Here is a 12,660-nt window from a genome sequence, read left to right on the forward strand (position 1 = left end):
TCCTTTTAAACAAAATGTTTTTGATTTGATGATGCTCAGTTTATTGAGTTTTCTTTTGTGGCTTGTTTTTAGCGTTATATCTAAGACATCATTACTTAATTTAAGGTAATGAAGATTTTCACCTATGGTTTCTTTGAAGATCTTTATATTTGTATCTAAGATTAGGTCTTTGATCCAGTTTGAATTAATTGTTATATCCTGTGTGAAGTAAGGGTCCAATTTCATTCTTTTGCATGCGTGTATCCACTCATCCCAGTATCAGTTGTTAAAAGACAATTCTTGTCCCCACTGAATGGTCTTGGCACCCTTGCTAAATGTTGACTCTTGTGAAAATTAATAAATGGAAACTTTGTTGAGAATAGAGTCAGGAGACCATTAGGGGGTAGTTCTCAAACTTTACCACTTGATGATTACAAATCCAACAGGAAGAGACAGATTTGCACGTGGATACACTTTACTATCCCAGTAAGAGGAAGTAGGGTGTTCCTCATGCCCTGGCAACAGCCCAGCCAATAAGAGGCTGTCACCGTCCCGCCAATGGAGAGCCACTGCACTTCAAACTCCCAGTTTATTTCAATGGACTTTTGTTTATAACGGCTTTCCCAGCATCCCCCTTTCTTGTGTAAGAGCGGTTCTCCCCTTTGTTCCTTGGACTTGCCTGTAGTTCTGCTTCAGCTTGCTTGTTTCAGATGGCAATTCTGTATTCCGAAATAAATCCATTTCTGCTGGTAAAATAACAGGCAGTTAAATTTTTTTAAGGCTAACACCCTAAATGTGAAGGTTTATTTATGTACTCCTGATTTTATACCAAGAGTTGAAAAATTTAACTTTCTGTGTGTCAGCCACAATCCTAATCACAGATTCACTTCTCATAGTACTGTTCTTACTGCCGTTTTATTGGCGAAGTAGCCAAGATACAGAGTGATTTACCCAAGAGAATACAACTAGTTAGGTGGCAGAGCCAGAACGTGAATTTAGGGTGACTGATTTGAAAGACTGAGCCTTTAATCATGCTGTAAATAAATGTGTGAAATTAGAACTTAGAATTCCAATGGGGGCAGCCCGGGTGGCTCAGCGGTTAGCGCCACCTTCAGCCCAGAGCCTGATCCTGGAGACACGGGATCGAGTCCCACGTCGGGCTCCCTGCACGGAGCCTGCTTCTCCCTCTGCCTGTGTCTCTGCCTCTCTCTCTCATGAATAAATAAATAAAATCTAAAAAATAAAAAAAAAATTAAAAAAAAGAATTCCAATGAAGAGTTCGTTTTTTTAAAAACTGGAGGTCGAAGTGGCCAGTAAGTTTGGAAGAGAAATAACAGAGTAGGGGCTTTACTAGCTTGCTGAGTTACTGAGTTTTAGAAACGGACCTGCCTGCCTTGGTTGAAACCTCTCCCACTCCAACTTAAGAGTTTCTGTCTGCGCGCTAGGCTGGCTTCTCCGCAGCGAGGGCAGCGCAGAGCTGGGGTCGCCCTCCCCGCCCGCAGCTAGCGCCGCCGACCGCCCTCTACCCCGCCCGCCCCCAGGCCCCGCCCCCAGGCCCCGCCCCCAGGCCCCGCCCCTGCTGCCCAGAGCCCAGGAATGGGCGGAGCCTGCGCTCGGGGCGGTAGGCCGTCGGCGATGCCGTAACTCTCGCGGGAAGATACGTTCGTTGCCTTGGTAACAGCGTCGCGGTCGCTGTTAAAAGATGGCGGGGCGAAGTGTTGGTTCCCAGGTTAGTTCAGCCCGACCCCCGGGGAGCTAACTACTAGCTTCGCAGCCGGCCGGAGAACACGGAACCTAATTAAACTTTGGGTCTGAACGTCTCTTTCTCTTTTAGAGACGGAGCGTTTCAGGCACTCCGCTCCCGCCGCGTGGTCAGCAACCTGCTGCGTCTCGACGGGACCTCTTTGCCAGGGAGGAAGAATATAAGTAAGAGATTAGGCCGTTCAGTTTTTCCTTCTTTCTTTTATTACCCAGAGGAGGTTGCTCGCAAGTGCTTTCCTGGTGACTGACTGGGTCTTTGGGGTCACTCCCTGCTCACCCTTCTCTTTTCATCATCCGGTTCGCTGGTCTTCATCTTTTCTTCCCCTGCGCCTGAGCTGTTGGAAAGGAGTGAACATTTATTTTGCTCAAGTAAACGTGTCCATCCGCAAAGTGGTAACTGCTAGAGGTGATTTGGGAAGCAGGCGTTGCCAAAAGTTCAGTTTCTAGTTTAAGAAAACCCACTTAATTTGGAGCTCCTAGAGTTTAATTTCGTATATTTCTTTAAGGCTTGGTTTCTCTCTCTCAGTGGTGCGGTTGGAACCCTCGTTCTCATCTACATTTGGCGGAGTTGGGAGGAGGATGTCCTTCCCTCTTTCTGCTCTCAGCGTAATTACGCCTACTCTGACACGTGCTTTCTTCATTCTTGGACCATTTCACACAGAAGCCGGGGGTAAATCATTTAATTTGATCCTGTCAGTCCCTTGCCTCGAACGTTGCAGTGGTTGCCAGGTCTACTTTAGAAACTGTCACATCTAGCTTCTGTCCCTTGTTTGACTTAGTGCTCTCCCTTTTTTTTTTTTTTTTTTTTTTTTTGCCTACCAGTCTCCAGCCTCCCTGGCCTTTAAGTTACTCAGAGCTCTTCCCTTGAGGGCAGTCACACACATGCCTTACACCTGGACAGCTAACCTGGTGTTCCTGATTATGTTAAGCTTCCCAGTGACTCTCTTTGTCTGTTTCCTCCACTGGTCAGTAAATCCTTTAAAGTCAGAGACCAGGTCTCTGGTCATCGCATATGCCCGTACAAAATTATATTTTAACAACTCATTTTCTTTATCATTTACCTAATTTAAAGTTCGGGAAACATTATAGCACTGCTTCAGATGGTTAAACATAGAGTTACCATATGATTTGTATTCAGATTCTCTGACTAGTTTATTTATTCTTTTTGAAAAGGGTTTCATTTACTTATTTGAGACAGTGCAAGAGGGCGCACAGAGGAAGAGGGAGAAGCAGGGAGAGCCTGAGCAGAGAGAGAGCCTGAGTTGAGAGCCTGAGCCGAGCTCTATCCCAGGACCTTAGGATGATGACAGGAGACAAAGGCAGACATCCAACCAACTGAGCCACCAAGGCACCTTTCCTTTTTTTTTTTTTTTTTAAATTCAAGTTAGTTAACATATTGTGTAGTATTGGTTTCAGGAGTAGATTTTAGTGATTCATCACTTACATACAACACCCAATGCTCATCCCAACAAGCACCCTCCTAACGTCCATCACCCACCTACCTGGTACTCCCCTCCCCCTCCTCCCTTCCAGCAGCCCTCGTTTGTTCTCTCAATATAAGAGTCTTTTATGGTTTGCTTTTCTGTTTTTATCTTGTTTTATAAAATTAAAGCATACTTAAAATAGAACTGTACTATCTTCTGATGAACTAGACGGTTTATTTAATTTGCCATAGCATTCTCCTCTGTTTAATGAAATGGGCCTATTAATCCAGTTCAAGACTGTACCTAAGCAACTGATCTTGCACAGGTCTGAATCAGCTGTGCTCAACCCCAAATGGTTATTTTCATTACCATATACAGATAGCACCAAATACCTGCATTGATTAGGATAATATAGTTACTTAATTAAGGGTCTGTTTTGCACCTGGCACTGATGTGTTGTAATGGTCTTGCTTGAAATCTTAAAGATGTCTATAGGAGGGACTCCTCAGTGGCTCAGCGGTTTAGCACCACCTTCAGCCCAGGGCGTGTTCCTGGAGTCCTTGAATCAAGTCCCACATCGGGCTCCCTGCATGGAGCCTGCTTCTCCCTCTGCCTGTGTCTTCTGCCTCTGTGTGTGTGTGTGTCTCTCATGAATAAATAAAAAGTCTTAAACAAGAGCTATTCTATTTCAGCAGAAGTCAATTTGTGGCAAATGTGGCCAGTTACTCGTTCTGTTTTTTTTTTTTTTTTTAAGATTTTATTTATTCATGGGAGACAGAGAGAGGCAGAGACACAGGCAGAGGGAGAAGCAGGCTCCATGCAGGGAACCTGATGTGGGACTCCATCCCGGGTCTCCAGGATCACACCCTGAGCCAGGGCAGGCACCAAACCGCTTAGCCACCCAGGGATCCCCTCGTTCTGTTTTTTACTCAGGTGTGCAGCTCTGAGGCATATCCAAATAGAGTAGCTCCCAGGCTCAGCCTGAAGCTATAAATTACTTCTGTGCTAGATTATCTCTGTGCCGTGCAGAAAAGGAAAAAGACCATTCTTGTAGAGAAGAATATGAGTTAATAACAGTATTATGCCACATATTCTTGATATTAAGCATATTTGGGATGTTTTCAATCAGCAGAACACAGCACTTCATGGGGATCCCAATGCAAAATCTTCTATAATCAGCTCCTGTTGAATATTTGGAGGAAATAATCACTGTCTGAGAGGATAGACTACAGAATATTCTGGTGGCTCAAGTCAGTAGATTTTTACATTTCGTGCCTATGTTATAAAACCAGAAAACTCAACAGTAAGATTACGTCACATCTGTTTTAATGATCTTGATAGCTGGTAGGGCAAGTCTTATCTCTCCCCACACCCCATGCCCATAAATGCCAATTACATTGGATTTATAGATTATTTTGCATAGCCCTGGCATCTTTATGCTATTGAATCTTTCCTGCCATTAATATGATACATTTCCATTTGCACAGGGGTGGGGTTTTTTGTTTTTTGTTTTTTTTTTTTTTTGTTTCCTTTAATATCTTCTATTACCATGTTAAGCTCTCACATACATAATCTGTTTCAAAGTGTCTTACGGTTTTTGTGGCTGTAATGAATGGCTTTTTTTTTTTTTTTTTTTTCCTTAAATGTGGAATCTAACTTGGGGCTTGAACTCAGGACCCTGAAATCAAAATTTGAGCTGAGATCAAGAGTCAGACACTCAACTGACTGAGCCACTCAGGTGCCCCAAGAGTTATATGCTCCATCAACTGAGCCAGCGAGGTGCCCCACCTTGCATTTTTTATAATGACAGTTATATCATATGCAAATTATGATAGTGTTGTCTCTTCACAGTTTCCCACGCATCTTTTTTTCTCAATTTGGTTAGAACCTCCATTACAGTGTGAAATAGAAAAAGTGGTGGTGGGCATCCTTATCTTGGTTATGATTTTAAGGAGCCCACTTAATTTATCACTGTATTTGAAATTTGATGTGGCTTTGCTAGATTCTTTTAATCAGGTTAAAGGACATTGCTTCCTTTAGTTCCTATTTTGAATGAATGTTAAATCTTTTCAAAACTTTTTTTTCCCCAATTGAGGTGATTAAATGTCCTGTCCTAAATGCTTGCACACACACACGCATTTAATGTTTTAACATACTGAACTACCAAGCATATTTTTTATTTTCCTCTGAAGACTGCTGGATTTGATCGCTATAACTTTATGTAGATTTTTTGCATCTTTGAACTCTTATACTTCTTTCTAGTTCTTTTCCTTTCTGATTCAATATCAGTATTATCCTAGCCACACGAAATAACTGAGTAGTTTTCCTTATGTTTTTTCCTGTTCTTGAGAGCCTTTTTGTAATCAGAGATCATCTATCCTTTGGTTAAAATTGTGAAATTGAGTATGATATACCTTTTTATGTAATCTTTTTGCCTATCAATTCAGTTTCATTGATGATTATTCATTTATTTAGATGTACAAGTGCTTCCAGAATAAATTTTGGTTATTTGATGGTTTTCTAGAAAAGTTTCCACTTCATGTGTGTTTTAAAAAGTAATAGCATTGGGATTCCTGGGTGGCTAGTGGTTTGGAGCCTGCCTTCAGCCCGGGGTGTGATCCTGGGGTCACAGGATCAAGTCCCACGTTGGGCTCCCTGCATGGAACCTGCTTCTCCCTCTGCCTGTGTCTCTGCCTCTCTCTCTCTCTCTCTCTCTCTCTCTCTCTGTCTCTCATGCATAAATAAATAAAATCTTTAAAAAAAAAAAGTAATAGTATAAATATACTCTAATATGTGTATTTTTTTATTTTAATAGTTAATTATGTTTTAAAATTCCAGTATAGTTAGCATAGTGTTATATTCATTTCAGGTGTACAATAGAGTGATTCAGCTCTTCCATACATTCCCCATTGCTCATCACAACAGTGCCATCCTTAATCCCCATCACCCTACTTAACCCATCCCCCACCCACCTCCTCTCTGGTAACCATCAGTTCTCTGTAATTAAGAATCTGTTTCTTGGTTTATCTCTCCCCTTTCTTTTCCTCCTTTGCTTGTTTGTTTTGTTTCTTAAATTCCACATGAGTGAAATGTGGTATTTGTCTTTCTCTTGACTTTGCTTAGCAAAATACTGACTAGTTCCATCCATGCAAATGGCAAGATTTCATTCTTGGTTTATGGCTGAATAATATTCCATTGTGTGTATGTGTGTTTGTCTTTTTATCAATCTTGCTGGGAGGTTTTTCTGTTTTATTGGTCTTTTCAGAGAACTAGCTTTTGATTTTGTTGCTAATCCATGTTATTTTTTTATTTCATTGGTCTTTATTCTAGCTCTTCTGATTGTGGTGGATTTATTTATTTATTTTTTAACTTTTTAGTTTATATTTAGCTTACTTTTTAAATTTTACTTGTTTTTTAGTTTTTTCTTTTTAATAACTACATTTAATTTTTCTAGATTTCTCTCTACAGCTTATTTCAGGAACTGTTTTGACATGTATTTCTTTTGTGATTATTTAGTTTTAAATATTTTGTGATTTTTTTTTAGTGGTTATTTAGGAGTTCCCAAAAATATAGGGTGTTTGCTTGTTTTATTTTTGTTAAAATTTATTTTAATTTTTAAAATTTTTAAAATTTTACTTTTTAAAGATTGTATTTATTTATTCATGGAGATACAGGGAGAGAGAGAGAGAGAGAGAGAGAGAGGCAGAGACACAGGCAGAGGGAGAAGCAGGCTCCATGCAGGGAGCCCAACGTGGAACTCGATCCCAGGATCACACAGTGGGCTGAGGGCAGGCCCTAAACTGCTAAGCCACCAGGGCTGCCCTAAAATTTATTTTTAATTGTACTATAGTTAGAGAATTATATATTATTTTTTTAAAAACTAAATTTGTGAGCAGGTACATACTCAATTTTTGTAAATGTTCAGGTATTCTTTGATAGGATATTTACTATTTGTTGACTAATCTCTTAGTTTAAGCTAATTAATTTGGCTGTCCATAACATCAGTATCCCCACTATTTTTTCTCCCTGCTACTTCTGTTGGTTCCTGTTAGATGTGTATTAAAATGAACTATAGTTCTTCTCATAATTATGTCCATTTTTGCTTGGATGCTATATTATTTGATTTACTTAAATCTTCTAGATGAATTCTTTTCATTATTATTCAGTGCTATTTTTATTTATTTTCAAGCTTTTTATGTCCTTTAGTTTAAAAACATTTTTATATACTGCCTAATCATTTCTGCCTTCTGATGAGTGAGTTTATTTACATTAATGGGCTTACTAATTTGAAGTTGTTTGAGCCATCTTATTTTTTATATTTTCTATTTACTATCCCTTTTCTTTGTTCTTTTGTCTTCTGTTGGATTGAAGGAATTTTTGTTATGTCTTTATTTTTCTGGTTTGGGAAGACCTTAAAATGCTTTAAAGTTTTGTTTGGTTTTTAAAAAAGATGTATTTATTTATTCATGAGAGGCCCAGAAGAGGGGAGGCAGAGGCATAGGCAGGAAGAGAAGTTGGTGCCTCTCTGGGAGCCTGATAGGGGACTTGATCCCAGGATCATGACCTGAGCCGAAGGCAGGTGCCTAACCTTAAAGTGCTTTAACTTGGTTTTTCCATTCATTAAGTTAGATAATACTTTACTTCCTCTTTGTTTTGAATACTCCTACTCTTCAGGTTATCATTGATGTTATTTTTATATTCTGTACTAATTTAGATTTATCATTATGATTCCTAATGTTTTTTCTTATCATAATTTTCTTTTTAAGAGTCAGCTTCCTACTTCCTGAAGTGTATTTCTTTTTTCTTCATTATTTCTTTTTTTTTTTCAAAGGTTTTATTTATTTATTCATAGAGAGACACAGAGAGAGAGAGAGAGAGAGAGAGATTGAGAGAGAGAGAGAGAGGCAGAGACACAGGCAGAGGGAGAAGCAGGCTCCATGCAGAAAGTCTGACGTGGGACTCGATCCAGGGTCTCCAGGATCACGCCCTGGGCTGCAGGCGGCGCTAAACCGCTGCGCCACCGGGGCTGCCCCACTTCATATTTCTGAGTCTCATCTTTTCTGAATATTTTGTTACATTTATTCTTCGATGACAATTTAGCAGCATATAGAATTCTAAGTGGTCTGTTTTCTTCCTCTTCAATCCATTAAAGATAACACTTCATTGTCCATTGGAATCTAGAATGTTGAAAAGCCATCTTAGCTTTTTAGAGCATCATGCTAGTAGTCTATTTTTCTTGGTTCTGTTCAAATAATACTTGGTAATCTAAATGTTATTTTTGTCTCTAAAGTTCTGCAATTTTATTATGATGTATACAGGTGTGGGCTTTTTTTTTTTTTCCTGTTTTTTAAGATTTTAAGTAATCTCTACACCCAATGTGGGGCTCAAACCCACAGCCCCGATTTCAATAATCACATGTTCTACCAACTGAGCCAGCCAGGCACCCCTGTTTCCTTAATTCTAATTGAGATCCATGTCTTTTTTCAATTCTGGAAAATTCTCAGTATTCAAATATTGACGTTTTGTCCTTCCCTGGGATTTCCTTCTGCAATTTCTATTAGGTAAATAGACCTCTGTCTTTGTCCTACAGTCTTTCAATGTATGTGAGCCTCTCTTTTGTATTTTTATCTTTTTGTTTCTCTGTATTTCCTTGTAGGTGAATTTTCTCATATCTGTTTTCTCATTCACTTCCTCTTCAATTCATTCTATTGTTCAGTGTAGCCATTGAGTTTGAGTTTTTAAGTGCAATGTCTGTGTTTTTCATTTATGTAATTTCTATTTGGTTCTTTTCTAAATTCAGTGTTCTTTTGTAATAAATACTTGTTCTTGCCTAATGGTTTCTATTCCTGCTTTCGGGGTAGTGGGCAAATGAAAAATGCTGATTTAAAAATCTTTTTAAAATAGATTTTAGATTCAGATAATCTAGTTATGATAGAAATTGTGTCATGTCTGCTGATTGTCTTGGCAATTTTTTTCTTGATGCACTTTGTTATGTTGGTGAAGTCATTTTTAGCAAGGTTTGCTTTCTGAGAGAGTTTCATATATTCTAGGTAAGTAAATGTCCTTCTAGGTTGACTTCATGTTTACTTTTCCTAGCTTATCAGTTTTCACTGGTTTTGGTGCAGCTTTCTTTCTTTCTTTCTTTCTTTCTTTCCTTTTTTTTTTTTTTTGGTGCAGCTTTCTATAGTAAAATTTGGCATATGGTCCCTGTACCATCTGGGTAAGATGAATTTGCTATGATTACTCACAAGAGAATTTTTTCCACCCATGGCTCCAGTTTCATTTCTGTTCATCTAAGGTTATGGGTAGTGTTTTTGTAGTCTGTTTCACAGGTGTAGCCCTTGGTGACTCCCACACATGCATCAATTTTTAGCTGTTAGACTGTTTTGGCTTCTGTTCCTGTTTACTGCTCTCACTTTGAGTTGCTGCTTTATTTTTAGTGCCAGGGTATTTCCCTTGCCTGAGTTGGAGCTTAGCAATATTTCCTTCATTGCTTTTTATCCAACATGTCCATTGGTTTGGAGCAGAATAGAGCTCTGAGTCATCTCAGAACACTATATTGACCAGAAGCTTCTATTTAAGCTCTCAGGATTCTTGTTAAGGAAATATGAGGAATCAAATAATGGTATCTTAAATATAACTCTAAGTCTTTATTAGATATTTTTCTTTTGATTAACTTATCCTAAGATATAAAAATATTTCTTAAAACATTAGACTGTTTTAAGAAGAGATAGAGTACTATTTTTTTTTCTGGAAGTGGGGATTGTTGGTGATCTTTATTCTGAATCACATATCTAAGACAAAAAAGATATCTCATTTTAAAAATTGCTCAACATATTCCCTTCATAAGAGCCTAGATGGTCTGGAAATGTGAGCTATGAATAAAATAAAATTTTAAAGTTATATTCTTTTGAAGCTGTTTATTGTAGTGTTAACCTTTAAAAGTGAAAAAGGGACTTTAATAGTAGGAACAGTTCAGTATATCATGTTAAGTGCAACTCATTACAATATTGTGTAGCCATTTAAGGCATGAATTATAAAGATTATGTAGAGTTAAACATATTCCTTTTATATATTTATGGGGGAACTATATAATTGTGTATATAAGTGAAACTTAGAAGGGAATATGAAAAATAGAAACAATTGGATGATGGTGGTAGGATTATGAGCATTTTGTCTTTAAAAATGGTTTCCTTCAGTGATATTGCCATTCTTCCATTCTAACTGAGGCCAAATAATATTCCTATTCTTTGCTAGATTCCAAATAGATTGAAGGTGGGGGAAAGGAGTGGCAGGTAGAGGTCAAAACAAGCACCTTTGTTTCTGAAGCTGATACTGAAGTGTGGAGCTAAGATGTGAGCCATATTAGGCCTACTCACTAAACCCCAGATTTATCTCCCTGGTTGCAGCAACACCCCAGACCAAAGCAGGCCTCTCCCCTCCCCTGCCCCACTCCTGCCCCCATTTGGAATTGATTCCAAGAAGATGGAGATTGGAACTGAGTTGAACCCACCCAATTTATCCTACCCAAATAAGTCATTACACCTTGAGAGAGGCCAGGAGTTATTGTTTGAATTTCTACCACAAAAGATGAGGAATCATGAAAAGTTGGGGGTAAGTGTTCCAATAGTAATGGTAATTTTAGAGTAAAAATGTGTATGTTTTGACATTTCTTCATTGGCTAAAGTGTAGTTACTGAAATTTAATTTTATTTTTGTTAGAATCTTCAGTATTTCCGAAACGTTAAATTATTTTTGGCTTTTTAGGCGTTTAAATGCAGAATTACAGGCAAAAACGGCTGATTTGGTTCGACAGGCTGAGGAAGTAATAGTAAGTGAATATGCAGTTATTATTAATTTCACGTGAGTGCTTGTTTTTTAACTTTCTTAAGTGCCCAAAGCATAATTTTGTAGCTCAATGAATTCTCACAGATTAAACATGAATATATGAATAGGTATATGTTTATATGCATGTATATGTTTTTGATAGGCACACATTTCCTAAAAGCCACTGAAAAAGCTTTTTCCATTTAGATGTTCCAATCATATAATTATTAAGAACATTAATATTTAATAATCTTTCCCAGTACTTTAATATTTGAGAGTAGATATAGAATGAATGCTGGTAATTCAGAAATAAAACGGGCTCAGGATAAAAGTTGAATAAAAGATAATCATTACTCATACTCAGATGATGATTTGTTTCTTCTGCATTTGAACGTAATTCAAATTCTTAGGGCTAGACTAGTAAGATTTATAGTTAGAAAAAAATGTAGTGAAGTTATATCACTAGATAATGTAAGCCTATTTTGCCCCATTCTGGCTATCAAATTGGTTATTCCTACTTTAAGCAGCTTCTTAAGCATTAACATTCCCATTATTTATTGATAGGATATAGTAGTATTCCTTAGACCAGTAAAATAGCTGATTTCAGACTTTTTTCAATTTTTACTCTATACATTTTTCTTTTAAATTCTCCCATCCCCCTTGGGGATAGTAGTGAAGAATAGGCAATAATTTGTTTTAATGCCTTATACAGATTCATTATTATTTGTTAGATTTGGAATAAGATTATATATATATATATATAACTTTACTCATTTAACTAGAGAGATCAGCAAGAAGTACAATCAAGGCCGGTTTCAACACAAATTAAATCATATGAAAAGGAAGAGGATTACAGCTTAAGGTAAGTAACTTAAATTCTCAAACATCATTTTTTTGATGATATATGTAGATCTTTTATTAAAAATCTTTTTGCATGTAAGTATTGGAAATCTATAATTTGAAGAATATTTACTCATAAAATCGGGGCTTTTTTTTTTTTTTTTTTAAGATTTTTATCTATTTATTCATGAGAGAGACAGAGAGAGAGAGGCAGAGACACAGGCAGAGGGAGAAGCAGGCTCCAATCAGGGAGCCCGATGTGGGACTTGATCCCGGAACTCTGGGACCACACCCTAAGCCAGAGCAGATGTTCAACCCCGGAGCCACCCAGACATCCCAAAATCGGGGCTTATACCAGCCAGACACAATGTAAACCCTTTACCTACTTTATGTCATTTAGTTCTCAAAGTATTATTTTGAAATAAATATTATGTCTTCATTTTAAAAATAAGGAAATTGGAGCTTAGCAAAGTTCAGTAGCTTGCCCAAGGATATATAGATAATATGTGATTTCACTGAGATGCAAACCACAGTTGGTAAGATTTCTGAGCCTGTTCTTACATTTTATACTACCTTTTAAAATTGCATATGTAAGTTAGATAAAAATAAATTAGTAAAAATGCAATACAATATATTAGATCTTTCTTCCTTGAGTTTCACGTGCACTTCAGGTATGTCAAAAAAAACAAAAAACAAAAAAAAACAGGGAACCAAAAGTATTTAGGAATAAACTTAACAGGAAACATAAAAGATCTGTATGAATAAAACTGTAAAATCTTATAGCAGAGGCATCGGTGATCACCCCGTGTTCTAAGTCTCTTGCTATAAGC

At 37.6% G+C, this 12,660-nt stretch overlaps 1 protein-coding gene across 10 annotated transcripts in view; it reads left to right on the forward strand.

Moving 5' to 3' along the window:
- Positions 1–12,660, forward strand: part of TEX9 (testis expressed 9) — a 196,377-nt gene that overhangs the window by 139,182 nt on the left and 44,535 nt on the right. For 5 of the 10 annotated variants that reach the window (XR_005381691.1, XR_005381692.1, XR_005381693.1 and 2 more), the window contains exons 2-4: positions 1,814–1,905; positions 10,931–10,994; positions 11,773–11,852. Coding sequence is in view for 7 of the 10 variants with exons in the window: in XM_038580497.1 (XP_038436425.1) it covers positions 1,814–1,905; positions 10,931–10,994; positions 11,773–11,852 (236 nt within the window). In the remaining 3 variants the exon portion in view is untranslated. Of the gene's footprint in view, positions 1–1,644; positions 1,709–1,813; positions 1,906–8,564; positions 8,726–10,749; positions 10,779–10,930; positions 10,995–11,772; positions 11,853–12,660 lie in introns of those variants that run through there. The other 5 variants (XM_038580496.1, XM_038580495.1, XM_038580499.1 and 2 more) reach the window with 5 other exon arrangements.

Source organism: Canis lupus, chromosome 30, assembly GCF_011100685.1.
Source record: "Canis lupus familiaris isolate Mischka breed German Shepherd chromosome 30, alternate assembly UU_Cfam_GSD_1.0, whole genome shotgun sequence".
In the NCBI taxonomy this organism is placed as follows: domain Eukaryota; kingdom Metazoa; phylum Chordata; class Mammalia; order Carnivora; family Canidae; genus Canis; species Canis lupus.